The 21,222-nt window shown below is 47.1% G+C and overlaps 1 protein-coding gene across 2 annotated transcripts; it reads left to right on the plus strand.

Moving 5' to 3' along the window:
• The first annotated feature begins 15,301 nt into the window (after positions 1-15,301).
• Positions 15,302-20,491, plus strand: LOC128830192 (olfactory receptor 52K1-like). Of its 2 annotated transcripts, XM_054015978.1 has the most exons (2): positions 15,302-16,242; positions 20,204-20,491. In XM_054015978.1, the coding sequence occupies exons 1-2, from the start codon at positions 15,302-15,304 to the stop codon at positions 20,244-20,246; spliced, it is 984 nt and encodes a 327-aa protein (XP_053871953.1). In that variant the 3' UTR covers positions 20,247-20,491. The 2 variants fall into 2 exon arrangements, with proteins under 2 accessions (XP_053871953.1, XP_053871954.1); XM_054015979.1 differs by lacking the exon at positions 20,204-20,491 and having other exon boundaries at positions 15,302-16,264.
• Positions 20,492-21,222: the final 731 nt, after the last annotated feature.

Below are 21,222 nucleotides of genomic sequence, written 5' to 3' on the forward strand. Positions count from 1 at the left end.
CCCCACTGGCTAACCACAAGTCACACAAGCAATTCCCTCAGACACTCCAGTTTCCCAGTATCACCACCAGTGCCACTCGTTATGGGGACAAATGGTTATGAAAACCAATACCCCAGTAAAAGAAAAAAGGTTCTCCCGATCCCAGAGGACCAAGCCCCAGACCCAGGTCAATATACAAGTCAGATCTTACCCACAAATCACGCTGTTGCCAATCCTTTAGAATCTAAAATCTAAAGATTTATTCATAAAAGGAAAAATATATAGTCCATCCACACCCCCTTCTGGGGGCGGGGGGATGATCAGTAGTCTCTCTGCGCCCCAGCCACCATGTCCAACCATACCCCCAAAGTCTAATCCCTCCTGTCAGGGATATGGCATAGTCTATCCGTAATCAGAGGAGCTACCGTGATGGCCCCCTTGCCCATTTTTATTAAAAGGCTGCCCTTCTGCAGCTCCAGAGTCCTCTCCCATTCCTACTGCTTGCACCAGGACGTGATGAAGCTGGCCTGTGCCGATATAAAGGTCAATATCATCTACGGTTTGATTGTTATTACCTCTGTCATTGGGTTGGACTCCCTGCTGATCTCCCTGTCGTACGTCTTCATTCTCACAGCCGCCTTGAGTCTGAGCCAAGAGGCCCGGCTCAAAGCGCTGGGCACCTGCATCTCCCACGTCTGTGCCGTCTTCCTGTTCTACGTGCCATTCATTGGCCTGTCCATGGTACACAGGTTTGGGAAGATACACGGTTCCAACATCCATGTCGTAATGGCCAACGTCCACTTGCTGGTGCCCCCGGTACTCAACCCAATAGTGTATGGGGTGAAAACCAAGCAAATCCGTCAAAGGATCACAAGGCTGTTCCAAAGAACTACACACTGATAGGACCTTTCATCTAGCCAGCTGCATAGTCATTCCAAACAGAAGCAATAATTAATAACCCATATGGCCAATCCAGAACATCACTCCACAAGCAGGACAATTCCCCACGCATCCTTGTACTCAAAGCAAACCCAGTGTAGATCACAGTGGCACATAGCCAGTCCCTGGAGTTTCCCTTTCGTCCAACAGCCACAGCTAGAGTGGCACCAACAGGGGAACAAGAGAGGAGTCTGGGTAAGCCAGCCCTCTCCCCTGCCCTCCTCATCAGATCCTGCGGCAGCCACCCAAACGCAGCAGATTCCAGCAGCCTCGCTTCCTGCCAGAAGCCTGAGGAACTTCAGGGTGGCCTAAGAGAGCCACCAGTCCCTGGAACTGGAATTGAAATCAACAGATTTCCATCTAGCACTGAACACAGCATATGACCTCCTAACTTCAGTTCCATGGATGACACTGATACACCATGTCAGAGTGGAATACACGACACCAGTCTCTTAATAGCGGAGAATAAATAATAGCTGCCAAAAAAGGAATAAATGACACATGATCTTACATCTGGTACTTCTGGGGGAATTCTGTGCCAAAACATTAAAATTCTACACCAAAACATTAAAAATTCTGCACACAATATTTGAAAATTCTGCAAATGTCTGCATATTTTATTTGCCAAAATAACACCATAGAATCATGCCAATTACGATTATTTTGGTAATTTATTTCTACATATCTGTCAGCGAGTATGTCTGTAACAATACAGACCAAAAAAAAAAAAAAGATTCTGGTACTTTTTTTTTTACAAATAGATTCCTTACGAGGCCTGTTAATAGAGAACACTGTGTAATTCATTTAAATTACAATACAGATCTGCTATTGGCACCTGCATGGCTGCATAATATGCCAACATTTTTATGTTGACTTAGACCAGCGCTTCCCTACTGACCGCTGTACTTACCTAAATGCCTCCAGCTTCCATACAGGACACATCACATGATCCATTGTCTACAGCCAAGCCCTAAGATACAACCACATTTGCTCCAATCCCTCAGACAGAAACAAACATCTACAAGATCTTTATCAAGAATTCTTAAAATTACAATAGCCACCTGGGGAAGTGAGGAAACAAATTGACAGAGCGAGACGGGTACCCAGAAGTCACCTACTACAAGACAGGCCCAACAAGGAAAATAACAGAACACCACTGGCCATCACATACAGCCCCCAGCTAAAATCTCTCCAGCACATCATCAACGATCTACAACCTATCCTGGAAAACGATCCCTCACTCTCACAGACCTTGGGAGAAAGGCCAGTCCTCACTTACAGACAGTCCCCCAACCTGAAGCAAATACTCACCAGCAAATACACACCACACCACAGAAACACTAACCCAGGAACCAATCCCTGTAACAAACCCCGTTGCCTACTCTGTCCCCATATCTACTCTAACAACACCATCATAGGACCCAACCACAGGAGCCACACCCTCAGGGGCTCATTCACCTGCATATCTACTAATGTGATATATGCCATCATGTGCCAGCAATGCCCCTCTGCCACGTACATTGGCCAAACCAGACAGGCTCTACATAAAAGAATAAAGAACACAAATCGGACATCAGGAATGGTAACATACAAAAGCCGGTGGGAGAACACTTCAATCTTCTTGGACACTGGATAACAGATTTAAAAGTAGCCATCCTTCAACAAAAAAACTTCATAAACAGACTTCAAAGAGAAACTGCTGAGCTACAATTCATTTGGAAACTTAACACCATCGATTTGGGCTTGAATAGGGACTGGGAGTGGCTGGATCGCTACAAAAGCAATTTTCCCTCTCTTGGTATTAAGGCCTCCTCATCAATTATTGGGAGTGGGCCACATCCACCCTGACTGAATTGGCCCCGTCAACACTGGACTGGTTCTCCACTTGTGAGGTAACTCCCTTCTTTTGTGTGCCAGTATATTTATGCCTGTGTCTGTAATTTTCACTCCATCTTTCACTCCAATTTTCACTCTGAAGAAGTGGGTTTTTTACCCATGAAAGTTTATGCCCAAATAAATCTGTTAGTCTTTAAGGTGCCACCAGACTCCTCATTGTTTTTGTGGCTACAGACTAACACGGCTACCCCTCTGATACAGAACTGTATTTCCTGCACCTGTCAGAAGCAGTGCAAAGGCTTGGGGGAGTCGGGGATAATGGAGGAGCTGAGGGAGAGGGAAGGAGCCTGCCATGAACCTGGAGGGGTGTTGGGTGTGGCTGGGGGAAGTATGGAACAGGGTTTTTTTGCGGGGGGGAAGTGGGGAGGGACTGGAATGTTAGGGAGTTGGGGAGCCTCCCCCGTGCAGACCCTGGCTGACCCCCAAGCCTCTCCCATTCAGTCAGGCATGTCTGCCCCTGTCCCTGCAGCCCCCCGCCCCCATCCCCAGGCTCAAGTCACCCCACTAGCTCCTGAGTCCATGCTCCAGTCTGTCCTCCACCCCACTAGCCATTCGGAACCCCCCAGCAGCCCTGTGTGCCCCACTCTGTCCTAACCTGGCTCTATAGGCTGGGTGCTGTGATGAACTCTGCTCTGGGGGAATTCTACAGCACCGGGCATAGAATTTTGTATTTTCCCACAGAAAAAAAAATTTGCCTAAGAAGTGCTGCAGTTCCGTCTTTTTCCACCAGAGGCCGCTGTGGCGCTAGACCAGCCGGCATGAACGCAGCTTGCTCGTCTGGCGCCACAGCGCCCTCTGGCCGGCAAAAGCAGAACTGCAGGACTTCTGAGGCAAAATGTTTTTTATCTGGGAAAATACAAAATTATGCGAGACAGATGAATTCTGCAAATCCTCAGATAGGAATAGGACATCCAAAGATCCGGAAAAGGACATATACTCTCAAGCACCTTATGGTCATGTTCAGTTTTTTCCAAACGCATGCAAATTAAGGACACCTGTACGTTACTCATTAGCATACTTAAGCACTCCTGTTTGCTCCTGGAACTACTTTCCCGGGGGCATGTTTGTACATCCTAGTTGTTCTATCTGCCCCACGGTTCACATTTTGGTGGAGAAACTTGACGCTGTACTTTTTTCAAGCCATTCTATAGAGTAGAGGTGAAAATGCTCCGATGCCCCTAAAACACCAAGCCGGAGCTTGTGTAAACTGGCGTAACTCCGCTGATACTGAGGAACTGGCCCAGACACTCTTATTCCCCTGCGTCTGAAAGGGCCATGTTTACAGGAGAAATTACATTTACATTTTCACACTCGTGTCAATATTTTTATCTCATTTCTTTACTCAGAATGTTCAGTGTTTGTCTCAGACATCAATGTCAGAAATCATGGGCTATAACAGGTGTCCCGGATCCACAGGATTAGTGCTGCAGTTCCCCCGGTTTTGGAACAGTCTCTAGGAAGAATCCCGTCGGTGACCGGATCCCCTCGGGGTCTTCCTCTTCCTCCAGCGTGAGCCACACGGCTTCACCATCTCCTTAAACTGAACCGCTGGGTTTTCAGCTCTCCTGCCTCACCCCACGAGCTCTGTTCAGTGAGTCCGACTGAGGCAGACCCCTGATGGCGGCTCGTCCACACGTCAGGGATCCGTGCTCCTCGCCCAGCGTTTGCAGCGGCATTCACAAACCAGTAGGGTTTATTCATTGACTGGAACACGGCATAGGTAGTCTTTATGGCAGCAGAGAGAACTGAAGGTTAAAGCACAGTTCATTCTGGTTAGCTCAGAGCCCAGCCAAGCTGTAGTAACCCTTTGGTTCAAGCTCTGTTGGTCTCCCAGTCTGACTGCCCTTGTCAGAGTCCAGGTGAGATCCTCAGCCTCTTCCAGCAGCCAGCTCTTATCCCCCGCACCTCACACCTGTCCAGTCCTTTGATCACAGGTGGGCGATTGTTGTTCAGCAGGGAAGTCCATCTCCCTCTGAGGCATTGGGTGCTTGGTACCAATAGCTTGGTGATTGACTTGCTGTTGTTTTCTCAAATGCTCCATTGATATGGAGACTAAGGCCCAGACAGCTAGGAGACTCCTATACCTATGTCCCTAAGGTCCTGTCTACACTACAGACCTATCTCCATATAACTATGTCACTCAAGGATATGAAAAATCCACGGCCTTAAGCGATGCAGTTACACCGACCTAACCCCCCATGAAGACAGCGCTATGTTGGTGGGAGAGCTTCGCCCACTGACATAGCCCTCGCCTCTCGGGGAGATGGATTAACTACACCGATGGGAGAGCTCTCTCCCATCGGCTTAAGAGCGTCTTCATTAAAGCGCTATGGTGGGGCAGCTGCATCGGTGCAGCTCCGCTGATGCCTCATTTTAAGTGTAGACCTGCCCTTAGCCTGCCCTGGGCGCAAACAGTCCTTTCCCACCCCCACTGGGTAACAATACAGCACACAGGGGAAACTGAGACACACACAGGACTCAGACATATTACGAAATACTCCAAGTTCATCACAACAGGATGGGGATCAGTTGTTCTCCATGTCCACTGATGGTAGGACAAGAAGTAATTGGCTTAATCTGCAGCAAGGGAGAGATTTCGGTTAGATAGTAGGAAAAACTCTCTAACTCTCAGGGGGGTCAAGCTCTGGAACGGCTCCCAAGGGAGGTTGTGGAATCCCGTCACTGGAGGTTTTTAAGACCAGGCAGGACAATCACCTGTCAGGGCTGCTCTAGGTATACCTGGCCCTGCCTCAGTCTACAAGAGGACAGAACCAGATGACGTCTTGAGGACACTTTCAACCCTGCATTTCTATGATCTCCCACCTGCAACCAACCAACCCCCGCTGGGTAAGGAAGCCTCACCGAAACAAATATGCTTCATCCAAGAAGTAGCGGGTTGGGGCTTGGGCAGATGGAAGGTGGGAGCAGCTTCCAGAGCAGGAAGCCAGGCTGTCCATTCTGGGGTCAGCTTGGGAAGCAAAAGCAAAACCTTCCCACGAGCTGTTGATTGCTGGGGGGATGGGACTCGGGAAAAGACAGGTTCCAAGCCATGTAGGACTAATTCCAGCCTCCTGTACACTCCTGTGGTGCCTTTCTGCTGCTCTGCCGCTTTAAAAATAGGGTGAAAGCTACTAAACAGGCAGGATATTAAGCACAGGCGGCCCTGAGGTTTATAGGAGACATTTATGATAACAGCAAGTATCGGGGTAGCCGTGTTAGTCTGTATCCACAAAAACAACGAGGAGTCCAGGGGCACCTTAAAGACCAACATTTATTTGGGCATAAGCTTTCGTGGGTAAAAAACCCACTTCTTCAGATGCATGGAGTGAAAATTACAGCTACAGACATAAATATATATTGGCCCATGTAGAGAAGGGAGAAGCTTATGCCCAAATAAATCTGTTAGTCTTTAAGGTGCCACCAGACTCCTTGTTGTTTTTATGACGGGGACGATGAGGAACTCTCATGGGCGATAGTACAGGGGGGTTGTTTGCCCTCTCTCCTGTACAAAGTGCACATGAAGCTGCTGAGTGGGTGGGGGGGGGAGGGGAAACAGGAGCTGTTGTGTTCAATATACCAAGGACACCCACTTCTACAGCTCCATCCCCCCCGACCTAGCTGGTGCTCTGGACTGGAGAAGCCAGTGTCTGTGCGAGCCTCGGAGCTGACGGAGGCTCAGTCTGGGGGGAGCAGCCTGACGGACTGGAAGATATGACGCGTCTGGTGGCGGAGGGAGTGCAGCCAGTCGAACTGGAGGCTGTAGGTGCAACTTTTAGATGCTGGGCTCTGGCTGCTGCCCGCAGGACTAAGTATTATCTATCCCATTCCTGATAGTTGTTTTTCTAACCTGCTCTTAAAAATATCCAATGAAGCAGTTTCCATAACCTCCCTAGGCAATTTATTCCAGTGCTTAACCACCCTGACAGACAAAACAAACCCATTTTTTTCAATTTTCCCTCATAGGTCATGTTTTCTAGACCTTTAATCATTTTTAAAAAGCAACAAAGAGTCCTGTGGCACCTTATAGACTAACAGGTGTATTGGAGCATGAGCTTTCGTGGGTGAATACCCACTTTGTCAGACGCACTAACACGGCTACCCCTCTGATACGTAATCATTTTTGTCACTCTTCTCTGGACTCTCTCCAATTTGGCGACACATCCTTCCTGGAATGTGTCCCTCAGAACTGGACACAATACTCCAGTTGAGGCCTAATCAGTGCAGAGTAGAGTGGAAGAATTTCTTCTTGTGTCCTGCTTACAACACTCCTGCTAATACATCCCAGAATGATGTTTGTTTTGGTTTTTTGCAACAGCCTTACACTGTTGACTCATATTTAGTTTGTGGTCCATGACCAAATCCCTTTCCACAGTACTCCTTCCTAGGCAGTCATTTCCCATTTTGTATCTGTGCAACTGATTGTTACTTTCTGAGTGAAGTACTTTGTATTTGTCCTTATTGAACTTCATCCTATTTATTTCAGAGCATTTCTTCAGTTTGTCCAGATCATTTTGAAATGTAATCCTATCCTCCAAAGTACTTGCAACCTCTCCCAGCTTGGTATCATCCGCAAACTTATAAGTGTACTCTCTATGCCATTATCTAAGTCATTGATGAAGATATTGAAAAGAACCGTACGCAGAACTGATCCCTGTGGGACCCCTCTCATTATACCCTACCAGCATGATTATGAACCACTGATAACTACTCTTTGGGAATGGTTTTCCAACCAGTTTTACACCCACCTTATAGTAGCTCCATCTAGGTTGCATTTCCCTAGTTTGTTTATGAGAAGGTCATGCAAGACAGTATCAAAACCTTTACTAAAATCAAGATATACCACATCTACCGCTTCCCCCCATCCACAAGGCTTGTTACCCTGTCAAAGAAAGCTATCAGGCTGGTTTGACACAATTTGTTCTTGACAAATCCATGCTGACTGTTATTTATCACCTTATTATCTTCTAGGTGTTTGCAAATTGATTGCTTGCTTATTTGCTCCATTATCTTTCCGGAAGTTAAGCTGACTGGTCTGTAATTTCCTGGGTTGTCCTTATTCTCCTTTTGATAGATTGGCACTAGATTTGCCCTTTTCCAGTCTTCTGGAATCTCTCCCGTCTTCCATGACTTTTCAGAGAGGATTGCTAATGGCTCAGATATCTCCTCAGTCAGCTCTTTGAGTATTCTAGGATGCATTTCATCAGGCCCTGGTGATTTGAAGACATCTAATTTGTCCAAGTAAGTTTTAACTTGTTCTTTCCCTATTTTAGCCTCTTCTGATCCTACCTCATTTTCACTGGCATTCACTATTTTAGACATCCAATCACTACCAACCTTCTCGGTGAAAACCAAAAAAAAGAAGTCATTGAGCATCTCTGCAATTTCCACATTTTCTGTTATTATTCTTCCCCCCTCATTGAGTAATGGGCCTACCCTGTCCTTGCTCTTCCTCTTGCTTCTAAGTATTTGTAGAATGTTTTCTTGTTACCCTTTATGTCTCTAGCTAGTTTGATCTCGTTTTGTGCCTTGGCCTTTCTAATTTTGTCCCTACATACTTGTGTTATTTGCTTATATTCATCCTTTATAATTTGACTGAGTTTCCACTTTTTGTAGGACTCTTTTTTGAGTTTTAGATCAATGAAGATCTTCTGGTTAAACCAGGGTGGTCTCTTGCCATACTTCCTATCTTTCCTATGCAGTAGGATAGTTTGCTCTTGTGCCCTTAATAGTGTCTCTTTGAAAAATTGCCAACTGTCTTCAATTGTTTTTCCCCTTAGACTTGCTTCCCATGGGATCTTACTTACTAACTCCCTGCGTTTGCTAAAATCTGCCTTCTTGAAATCCATTGTCTTTATTGTGCTGTTCTCCCTCCTACCATTCCTTGGAATCATGAACTCTATCATTTCATGACCACTTTCACCCAAGCTGCCTTCCACTTTCAAATTCTCAACCAGTTCCTCCCTAGTTGTCAAAATCAAATCTAGAACAGTCTCTCCCCAGTATCTGTCTCCACCTTCTGAAATAAAAAATTGGCTCCAATAAATTCCAAGAACTCATTGGCTAATCTGTGCCCTGCCGTGTTATTTTCCCAACAAATGTCTGGGTAGTTGACGTCCCCCATCACCACCAAGTCCTGTGCTTTGGATGATTTTGTTAGTTGTTTAAAAAAAGCCTCAGCCACCTCTTCTTCTTCGTTAGCTGGTCTGTAGTAGACCCCCTACCATGATATCACTTTTTTGTAGCCCTTTTATCCTTACCCAGAGACTTTCAGCAAGTCTGTCTCCTATTTCCATCTCAACCTCAGTCCAAGTGTATACATTTTTAATATATAAGGCAACAACTCCTCCTTTTTTCCCTGCCTGTCCTTCCTGAGGAAGTTATACCCTTCTGTAACAATATTCCAGTCATGCATTTTATCCCACCAAGTCTCCGTGATGCCAACTCTGTCATAGTTGTGTTTATTTACTAGCATTTCAAGTTCTTCCTGCTTATTCTCCATACTTCTTGCATTAGCATACAGACATCTAAGATACTGATTTGCTTCCCCACCCCCCCTTCTGTCTTGTCTCTCCTTTTTCCTTGCTATAACAGCCTATGCTCCCCCAAATTCCAAACCTTCTTCCAGGTCTCCATGTTCTTGACTTATCTGTGGGCTTTGGCCACCTGCCCCCTTCAAACCTAGTTTAAAGTCCTCCTCACTGGGTGAGCCATCATCAAGTGATCCATCCCGTCGCCCATTCCCAGCTTCTGGCAAACAGAGGCTAGGGACACCATCCCTCCCCAACATAGCTAATAGCCATTGATGGACCTATCCTCCATGACTATATCTAGTTCTTATTTTAACTTATCTAGTTCTTTTGCTACGGAATTTGTGGTTAATGTTATTGGTAGTTAATGCGTACTACTAGTATAGATACGGTGCAGATAATACAGATTATGAATGTGATATAGATCTATATGCTATCCAGCATATATTAGACAACAGGAGCAAAGGTGATAGCAAAGTAGAGCAAGACTTTTTCATGAGGATTTTATTAACACACACACACACACACACACACACACACACACACACACACACACACACACACACAATACTCTGTTTCATTTATTTATTGACAGTATCAGAAAGTGAACTTTAAATACTTTGTGCCTGAGATCACTCTGGTAAGGATTTGGGGAGTTTTGAAGTGCTCTTTGAGGCAGATACACCTTTCCTCCCCCCCACCCCTCGACCTGATGCATTCTGCTGCTGTGTAGTAGGGTTAAACCACTGGGGACAAACTCTCAAATGTTCAAACACCACAACTAAGGCCAGGTTTAAAAAAAAAAAGGTTGGCACCAGCAGTTTCCATGGTGGCACGTATGGGACAGAAGAGCCCAGCACTAAGCACTTATTCTGGTGCCTAAATGGCCCCTGGTGTGTTGCTACATCTCAGAAGTGACTGAACCTCTGGGGCAGATACAGCATTGGTTCCTGCAGCATGCACAACCGTGGCTGTAGCTGGGTGTATCAATAATAAAGGCCAGATGTTCCAGCGAAGCAAGAGAACGTGCAAGGAGCCTTCACACTCCTACACACTCCACACACAGGGTCGAGTGATGACAAGGTCATGGCCAAAATCACCTTCTGACCAGCAGCGCTAAGCTCGTACAGGAGACGGTGTATTTCTCCCTGTGAGTCGGAGGTGGAGTTCCCATCCCAACGTACACAAAGCCCCCCTAACATGCTGTCTAAGTTACTCAGAAAACCTCTCCTGCATCATCTGCTTCCTGATCACTCAGCAGCCCCCTCCTGGTCAGCCTAGAAGCTTTTCCCTCGGAACAGGAGAAGCACCCAGCCATGAATCTGTTTGGTTTTCACACCGCACACGATGAGGTTCATCATGGGAGGAAAGAGGAGGTAGAAATTGGCTAGCAGGATATGTACATGTGGGGGGACTGGGTGGCTGAACCTGGAATTATTGAGGAGAGAACCACTGGTGTGTAGACCACTAAGATGGCGCAAAGGTGGGAAACAGGTGCCGAAAGCCTTGAAATAAACACATCAACTGAGTACACACGGAGACTGCAGGGCGGATGCGGGGGGATAGCATGGGAAGGCCGCGGTGAGCACACTGTGGGTAGGTGACTGGAGGAAAAAGAGGCCATTTCTGCAGGGGATTATCCAGGTCGGCGCTGATCTCTTTGTTTCAGGTGATTTGCTCTGCCAGCCAGTAAAAATCAGAACACAGTAGAACCAGGAAACCCAGACCTCACTGAATTGGCAGTCACTTATGAATTCCCAGATATATTCGGAGACACAGGATTTTTGCCTGAACGTGGCGAAATACAAAGCACGTGTTGCATGCCTTGACTGAGGCCTGGTGATTTCCTTAGGGTTATTTTTGAAGAACATGCTTCGGAATTCAGAAATCCAGAGAAGAGCAGATGTGGGGAATGCACTAAATTAGCCAGGAGCCTCTCAGAAGAGAGTCTCAGTGCCGGGCGCTCAGAACAATTCAGAGCAGCGTTTTGTTGTTCTGATGTTATCGAATTCCATAAAAAACGCCTTGTCGGGTCTGAAATCCCTTCTTTTGTTTTCAAAAGAGAAGACGCCATTTTGTACATAATTGAACCGTGTACCACCAGACACTGCCCTCTAGAGTTAATCTGGTGTCAGTGTTTAGTGGGCAAAGGGGGTGTTTTTAGGCTGTTGAAATACAAGTGATTTTATCCCAGGTCAGTATAGTTTAGAGCATAGAGAAGCAAAGCCTGGGAGGGTAACTCGTCATAACTGTTTTGGTACCAATTCAAGGAGGGGACGCCCCCACTGTTTTGAGTCACACGTTGTTCTTCTTGTACAAACACTTTTCTCATATTTGCTGTCTGACCAACTGGTTTGTACATTTATAACTCACAGTTTCTAATAACCACGTTTACAGTTAGAGCAGAGATCCCCAAACTGTGGGGCGCGCTCCCCTGGGGGGGCATGGAGGAACGTCCGGCGGGGCATAGCAGGACCCGGGCCCACCCCCACAGGGTGGGTGGGTAGGGAGCACGACCCAGCCTATTCCCACCCCCAGCTCTTCTCCGCTCCCGCCCACAGCCATGTCGCCGGCTCCCGGCCCTGCACCGGGCCCCGTCCTTAGCCTCGCAGGGTTCCTCACCCAGCTGAGGTCCCAGCTGCCGGTCCCCACCAAGGCCTGGTGGCTGCTCTACTCCTGGCCCTGTGCCAGCCCAAGCCTCGGCCGCTGGCCATGGCTCAATTCCCAGCCTGGTGGCGAGGCCAGGAGCGGAGCTGCAACTGTCCACATGCCAGCTGCTGGTCCCCATCACAGCCCAGCTGCAGCTCTGCTCCCACCCCCAGCCTTGTCCCCTGGCCACGGTCACACTCCCAGCCCCAAACCCACCCCCAGCTGCTGACCCAGCCTCATCCCCCATACACCCCTGTTCGCGTTACCCCCCTCACCCCCGAGCCACAGCCCCGTTCCCAGCCCAGCTCTGGAGGGGGCGTGAGGACAGGGATAAGGGGGAGTGCACGACCCTCAAAAGTTTGGGGGCCCCTGATTTAGCGACTTCTTTCAAATACTCTTCGTAATGCAGAAATCACCTGAATTCACATTTCGAGCTGTCTTTCACACGTAATATAAAGAAAACTAGTATACACGTTTAGAAGCAAAGTCGAAGCTGTAAAATTACATTCCAGGATCTGTGTAAGCAGATGGGGAGATCGTAGACGTTTTATAGTGAGAGAGGTGTCATCTTAGCCACACACGTTGGATGGGTATTCAGTCACTGCTTGTAGTCAGAAGTTCCTAAAGAGTTTATTGAACTAGCTTAAATCTTCATTTCATAAAGCAAGCAAGTAAAAGTGCTCACGTGGGGTATAGCCCTGGAGAGGAGAGACAGTAGCATTTATATGAATCCTAGGCAGAGAGCCTGGAAGCAAGCGAACTTAGATTTCAAACGCTCTGATGCACAGAGATACTAGAAGGGTTCAGTTACGTGACTTGTTTAAATATTTTATGAGTCTTCTCTCTCCCGCTTCCTCTGGACATTTTTTGTTTGATTTTTCCCTCTAATATAAAATACAAATTATTTACGACCGCATTTTACTTTTTATTTCTGGAAATAGAACACAGCTCAGATCTCATATTATTTTAGCACTGTACACCCGGCCCCCCTGAACAGGTCGAGCCCCCACCAAACGTACCTCTATAGAGACCCAAGTCTCTCACCTCCCACCTGGGGAGTAAAGTCAGCAGGGGGTCATTAGGAGGTATAAATACTCTCACCCAGTTGATCCCGGCTGAGTGCAGAGTCCTGCAGTTTGTGTGTGACTTCAGCATGTGCTGAGGGAAGGAGACGCAGCCAGCGTTCAGGTGAGCTGGGGCAGTTTAGATTAAAGCTAATCAAGGATCTTTCTAAATAGGAGATTTTTAAAGTAAATGTAAAGCTTGGGGCGAAATCTGCTGTCAATTACACTTGTGTAAACCTGGAATGATTCTGGATTTACACCCGTATTAGTGAGAGCCGAGTGAGGCTGGTCATTTAGAAGAGAACTATTTAATTCTATCAAAAGACAAAAAAATGATGTGAAGAAAGCACTGAGTATTCCAAAAATCAGGGATGTTTGGGTTACACACAGAGCCATAGTTCTCTCCCCTGGTGCAATTGCATTGTGAGAGATTCTCTATTGTGTAACTCTGTTCTCATGGGAGATTTCAGTCTGGGGGACATATGTTTTGGCAGAGAGGCAAGTAATGATTAGGACAGGGCAGTCCTATAAAACGATCTCAATCGCTTGCTAAACTGGGCTCACTTGAGCAACTTGCAGTTGATTACAACTAAATGCGAGGTCCTACATCGAGGAACCAAGGTTGTAGATCATACTTACAGGATGGGGGGGCTCTGTTTTAGAAAGCACTGACTCAAAAGAGAACTCAGAGTGATGATGTGTAACCAGCTGTACATGAGGTCCCACTGCAGTGTGGTGATGGAGAAAACAAGTGACCTCCTTGAATATACAAGCAGGGGAATAGGGAGTGGAAATAGAGAGGTGTGAAGCTTGGAGAGAACATCATTGGGCACTGTTTCTAGGTCCGGTGTCCACACTTCAAAAAGGTTGTTAACAGATTGAAAAGGGTTCAGAGCAGGTGATCAGAATGGTCCCTTCTTGCCTTAAAATCTATGACTCCATAATTATTTGATCACATAATATTTTTTTCTACAACCTTACGTCAATATGGCTTGTAGCAGCTTGTAATAATATTCCCTTTGTGAAAATAGTCTTTGCATCTCTGTTCATTTGGACTTTTTATATCATAACATTTCTTCTCTTCAAAGTCTGTTTTGAATACATGTTACTTTTCTTAAGAGGCTTTGGTGAGGGACCTTGTCAAAGGCTTTCTGAAAGCCCAAATACACTATAGCAACTGGATCACCCTTGTCCAGATGTCTGTTGACCTCCTCAATGAATTCTACTAGATTGGTGAGAGATGATTCTGTTCTTTATTATCATTTCAACCTATTCGCCTGGCTCCAAAGTTAGGCTCACTGGGCTGTAATTGCCAGGATCACCTCTGGAACCTTCTTTTAAAATCGGCATCACATTTGCTATTTGTCAGTCATCTGGTACAAAGGCTGATTTAAGTGATAGGTCACATACCCGAGTTAGTAGTTCTGCAATTAGATATTTGAGTTCCTTTAGAATTCCTGGGTGAATCCCATGTGGTCCTGGTGACTTATTACTGTTTAATTTATCAGTTTGTTCCAAAACCTCCTCTGCTGACACCTGGGACAGTTCCTCAGATTTGTCACCTAAAAAAAACAGCTCAGTTATCCCAGAAGTCGGTGGGGAGTTCTTCCCCTGACTTCAATGGGAGCGGGATCAGACTCATAGGTTCTTTGGCTATGTCTACGCAGCGAGCGGCAGTTAGTCTCACAGCTCGGGTTGACAGATGCAGGCTTGTGCTTCTCGAGGATAGCTGTGTAGATGTTGAGGCTCGGGCTCTGAAGCTGAGATCAAAATAGCACTACTCATGCATGTTCCCGATGTACTACGTACATCCAGGCTGAATACCCAGAATGTGCTGCTGAATGTACCAGGCACATCTTGCTACATGCAGCTTAACATGCCAGGTATTTCTAGGCTGAAAATATGTGCCATGCGGCCAGATATACTAGGTACTTCACGGGAGAATGCACACTAAACAATGTGCATCTTCTAGTAGCAAGATACACCAGGTAGGATATTTGTAACCAAGTGGGGTTCGTAACTCATGACTTGTAATGACATTCTAAGAACTTTAAATGATTTTGCACAGAAAAATATAAGTGTTTGTATGATTAGTATTGCAACATGACTGATGAACTCAGAAAGAGGTCAATCCACTTCTTCCAGAGCTGAGACTGGCCCCTAGCATGTATTTAATTTACAGGGTCTGTTCATTTCATGTGTTATGTTTTATTGAAAGGAAAGACATTGATGTGAGACTTGCAAAAGATGCCACAACAAGACAACCTGTCAGATTCCAACAGCACAGGCTCTGATCCATCAGTGTTCTTCCTGACAGGCATCCCGGGGCTGGAATCTCTGCACCTCTGGATCTCCATCCCCTTCTCCTCAGTGTTCACCGTGGCCCTTCTAGGAAACTGCACCCTCTTGTATGTTATCAAGACAGAGCCCTCCCTACACAAGCCCATGTTCTATTTCCTCACCATGCTGGCCGTCATCGACCTGGTTTTATCCACAGCCACCGTGCCGAAAATACTGAGCATCTTCTGGTTTAATTCCAGGGAGATCAGCTTAAACGGCTGCCTGGTGCAGATGTTTTTCCTTCACTCGTTCTCCATCATGCAGACTGCTCTGCTGCTGGCCATGGCCTTTGACAGGTACGTGGCCATCTGCGACCCCCTGCGGTATGCCACCATCCTGACCAACTCAGTGATAGCAAAGATCGGGCTGGCGGCTTTGGCCCGGGCTGTTCTCCTAGTGCTCCCTCTGCCCTTCGTCCTCAGGAGGCTGCCCTACTGCAGGTCACACATCATCTCCCATTGCTACTGTGAGCACATGGCCGTGGTCAATCTGGCCTGTGCTGACACAAGGTTTAATAACATCTATGGGATCATTGTTGCTTTCTTCATTGTGGGGCTGGATCTGATGTTCATCTCCCTATCGTATGTCAAGATCCTAAGGGCTGTCTTAAGCCTGGCATCCAAGGAAGAGAAACTCAAGGCTTTTAGCACCTGTGTTGCCCACCTTTGGGCCATCTTAGTGGCCTACACACCAGTGGTTCTCTCCTCAATAATTTACAGGTTCGGCCACCCAGTCCCCCCACACGTACACATCCTGCTGGCCAATTTCTACCTCCTCTTTCCTCCCATGATGAACCCCATCGTGTACGGTGTGAAAACCAAACAGATTCGTGACCGGGTGCTTCTCCTGTTCCGAGGGAAAAGCTTCTAGGCTGACCAGGCGGGGGCTGCTGAGCGATCAGGAAGCAGAGGAGAGGTTTTCTGAGTAACTTAGACAGCATGTTTGTGGGGGCTTTGTGTACGCTGGGATGGGAACTCCACCTCCAACGCACAGGGAGCAATACACCGTCCCCTACACGAGCTTAGCGCTGCTGGCCGGAAGGTGATCTTGGCCATCTCCTTGTCCTCACTCGGCCCTGTGTGTGGAGTGTGTAGGAGTGTGAAGGCAGTGGCGATGTCTGAACATTTGAGAGCCTATTCCAAGTTCTTTAACAATACCACTGTGATGCTCTGTACCTCGGGAGAACACCCTGCACCCCCATGTTCATCCTTATAGTATGATTGTGTGGTATCTAATGCAAAGTTTGTCATGTCGGGTCTCTTTGGAAGGCTCATGATGCACTGAGGATGGTTGTTATAGTGATGTTATAGGTTGTAATTTCATGTGTATAGTTATGAGACTGAAAATGTGTCCTTGTGGCTTAAAACAAGCCCAGGCAAAACTCTCCAGGAGCAGAGGGGAACATCACAGTGGTGCAGCGAGCAGGATGTATATACAGCTTGTTACTCCAAGTGGAGTTCAAAGTTCAGGCACTGATATTTGTGATTTTAAGTGAGTCTTAAGTGCAGTGACTAAGAACAGTCAGGAGGAGGTCACAGTTTTGTTATTTTCTGTTTGTTTATTTCGGGTGAGGAGAAATAAGCACAAGAAACAGAAGAATGACGACCAGTGAGGCAGTTACAAAACTAGAGCTGGCCAGACTGGAAGCAGCAGAGAAGGAAAAGGACCGCGAGTTTCAAATGTGGCAGGCAGAAATGAGGCTCAGGGAAGAGGAGGCTGCACACAGAAGGGCTATAGAAGAAAAAGAGAGAGAGAGAGAACCCCCCCCGCTGGACCTGCTAGAGAAGCAGAACCAGAGGCCCCCGACCCCAACCACTCCCATCACTCCAAAAATCCACAAATGGGAACACTTATGTCCTGCATCCAGTGAAGAGGACGATATTGCTGAATATCTGACTACCTTTGAAAGCTGTGTGCAATACATGAAATCCCTGATGGTAAGAGAGTTCCTACCCTGATTGCGAAATTAACTGGTAAAGCTTGAAATGGATTCAATGGAATGCCTAGTGAAGATGCTTTAGACTATTGTAAATTTTAAAATACTGTTGTGCGAAGTTTTCAGGTTACCCCTGAAACATATAGAATTCAATTTAGGACTCTTAAAAGGGCTATTGGGCTGAGTCACGGGGAATAGGTAAACAAAATGAAAGATTTGTTGGGAAAACGGGGGAGGGGTAAAGAGGTGGCAAGTTCTGAAGGAACGCTTGATCTTGTTGCGCAAGAGCATTTCTTAGCATATGTAAGGCCGAAGTAAAGCCGTGTCTATGGGATAACAATGTCAAGTCAGGGGATGAGATGGCTTTTTGAGCTGATGCCTTTGAACAGACTCAGGCGTCTATTGAGGGCAGGTCACAGAAAGGGGTTTAAAGCAGGTGGGAAGGGGAGATCCTATTTTCTCCCTAGCAAGAGGGAGGGTGGCTGGGAGGCTGGGTACTCACCTCCCCAGAACCATTCCTCTAACTCTCGTCCCAAATCTCCTGTAGAAGGAGAAGAGCCCAAAACATGCTATCAGGGTAATTCCACTGATCACCTGAGGAATAAAGGCCCTGTGCTAGGAAGAAGCTCATGTTAGTTCTGCTGTCCTCGCCACAGAAACCCCCCAAGCAATTGAAACCTCTCATATCGGTTCTGTGAGATTAGCCTCTGCAGAGCCAGATATGGAGCATGTTAAGGCTGTCCAAATTAATGGCAGGGAATTGGGGCAGAGGGATACAGGGGCCCAGATCTCTCTGGTTAAGCAGAGTGTGATCCCAAAGGCCTGTATGTTACCTGGCCAAATGGCAGAGCTTGTGGGGTGGGCGAAAGCAGATTCCTCGTACCACTAGCTAAAATCCATGTGGGGTGGGAAGGTTTGGAAAGTGTTGTGACTGTGGGGGGAATGGAACACCTCCTAGTCAACCTGCTCCTTGGGAATGATTTTTTCCGTGTAGTTCAGGTTAAAGTATTTGCCTGCAGCAGGAGGGAGTTTTATGCTTGGATGCCCGAGGGAAAGGGTCAGGTCTCAGGAACTGCTGAGAGAATGGGAGAGAGTCTCCTTCATTCTCCTGCAGCAGGGGGAAGCCACATGCTTCCAGGTGGGAGGGGGCTGAGACCAACTCCTGCACTGCAGCTGGAGGCAACGCCACCTCAGGAAGGGATGGGGGTGTAATGCCTGCCAGAGAGAGAACTGCCCAGGTTGTTAGCTGCCAGCAAGCTGCAGGTGAACCAGACACAGACCCCTCTCTAGGGAGCACAGAGAAATGTGTCTTAGGAGGGGGTCCAGAGGAAGAAACTGGGGGAGGAATAGTGGGGGTACAGGAATGTCTCCTCACTGGTCAGTTGGGAGAGGATGCCCAGGACAGAAGGGCTGAGTCAGCATCTGCGCTCCCAGGCACTCAACCCCTGAGCCAGGTTTTGAGAGGGAACTGTGTGACCGACTTCCTGGAGGGGGGCAGTCACACAGCTGACTTCTCAGGGACAGAGAAAGGGGTGGCGGAGGGTACCCCAATCCAGGTCCTAGTTTTTCAGGATGCTATTTCTGAAAAGTTTTTGGAAAGTAACTGTCTCTTTACATCAAGATGCAGCTCCAACGCCTGTGACGGCAGAGGAGTTGAGACCAAGAAATTGCCAGGTGGGAGTTTGTGAGAACACAAATGACCCAACTGGCAGAGAAGGGGTGTTTCCCCCACGCTGGTGAGACACAGGGAGCAGTTATGGGAAAGCTGCAGAGAAAAGGTGAATCTGATCGAAGGGTAAACACACCTACCCAGAGAGCACAGATCACAGCCCTCTAGGGGGCAGGGAAGGATTCAGTGCTGGGCGGGGGAAACACAAGGGAACCCCATAAAGGGAGCTGGATTTTTTGCATATGTACAGTCCTGGGGTTGGGAGACAGCTCCCCAAAGGGCCAGCCAATATGCAGGATCTCCCTAAACTCCTATCTTGCCCGACCCTGAGGTACCAAAATCCCAGACACATCATTAAAATAAGAACCCAGGCAGAGGGGAACACTGGAGGGAAAGAAAAGCCAGTGACTGTTTACATGGGAGAGAGTCAAAGGACACATGGGGAATGAACGAAACAACCTCAAACCAGACTGTCTGAACAGGGGAGTGGTATCATAAAGATATTTGTAAACACCCGTCTGTGATAAAATTGTTGGCGTAAATGTTAAATCGTGGGATAAGAATTTTGATACTGATGTTAAAACTTATGGTAACGCTAGTTCTCAGTTAATACCTGGAAACAGATTTAAAGCTTATCACAGCAGAGAAACCATAAAAAAACCTAGTTTGCTGTGCGTGAATGGGGAAACTGAGGCACACCGCCTCATGGCCTTGATGGCTGGATGCCAAGAGAACCATAACACAAACTCCAAACTTCTGCACTGGAGCCTGATCCTGCAGGAGTTTGACATGGAAATTATACACATAAAGGGAAGGGAGAACCTGGTAGCAGATGCCCTGTCCAGGAAAGAGGACGCTGGGCACACTGCCTTCAAAGTAGTCAGTGACTAACTCTCTTGCAGTAAACTAACAGGGGAGGTGTGACACTCTGTACCTCGGGGGAACACCCTGCACCCTGATGTTCATCCTTATAATATGATTGTGTGGTATCCAATGCAAAGTTTGTCATGTTAGGTGTCTTCGGAAGGCCCATGATGCACTGAGCATGGTTGTTATAGTGATGTTATAGGTTGTAATTTCATGTATATAGTTATGAGGCTCAAAATGTGTCCTCATGGCTTAAAACAAGCCCAGGTAAAACTCTCCAGGAGCAGAGGGGCAGTTCACACCTCATCAGGACATGTATGGGACAAACCCAGCCCAGCCTCACAGGAACAAAGGACGCTGGCCTAGGCAGCAACAAATGATCTGCTGGACTCATGAGTGAGTCACCCCCATTCCTTTGGTGAGTTTGGGACTACGATGAGATAATGCTCACCAGACTCTGAAGGGGGGGGGCAAAGCCAAGAGGGAAGAAAGAACATGATAAAAGGGAGAGACGTTTGCCATGCTCTTCCTCTCTCTTCCACCTCCATCTACAGACACCACCACTAAGTGACTGAAGCGCTGATCAAAGGGGAGAGCCTGGCTGAAGGGCAACCAGCCAGCCTGGGGTGAGAAGCATCTAAGTTTGTACAGGCACTGCAAGTGTTAAGATCAGCTTAGAATGCATTTTGCTTTTATTTCATTTGACCAAATTTGTCTTGTTATGTTTTGACTTATAATCACTTAAAATCTATCTTTTATAGTTAATAAATCTGTTTGTTTATTCTACCTGAAGCAGTGCGTTTGGTTTGAAGCGTGTCAGAGACTCCCCTTTGGGATAACAAGCCTGGTACATATCAATTTCTTTGTTAAATTGACGGAGTCATATAAGCTTGCAGTGTCCAGCGGGCATAACTGGACACTGCAAGACGGAGGTTCCAAGGGTCGTGTCTGGGACCGGAGATATTGGCTAGTGTCATTCGGTTGCACAATCCAAGCAGCGGCTGGCCAAAAGTGCTCACTCATATAGCTGGGAGCAGCTTACATGCCAGAGGCTGTGTGTGAACAGCCTGGGAGTGGGGGTTCTCACAGCAGAGCAGGGTAACGCCGGCTCCCAGAGTCGAGGAGTGGAGTGACCTAGCAGATCACCGGTCCAGATAACGTCATAACCACACAGCTGCACAATGCACCAGATCAAGAGAGAGGGACAATAAAGGGTGTTTTTGCCTCAAAGTGCACATCAAAACTCCCCAAATCCTCACCAAAGTGATCTCAGGCACAAAGTATTCAATGTTCACTTTCTGATACTGACCATAAATAAATGAAACAGAGTATTGTTTCTGTGTGTGTGTGTGTGTG

Source organism: Malaclemys terrapin, chromosome 1 (genome assembly GCF_027887155.1).
Source record: "Malaclemys terrapin pileata isolate rMalTer1 chromosome 1, rMalTer1.hap1, whole genome shotgun sequence".
NCBI classification, from domain to species: Eukaryota; Metazoa; Chordata; order Testudines; family Emydidae; genus Malaclemys; species Malaclemys terrapin.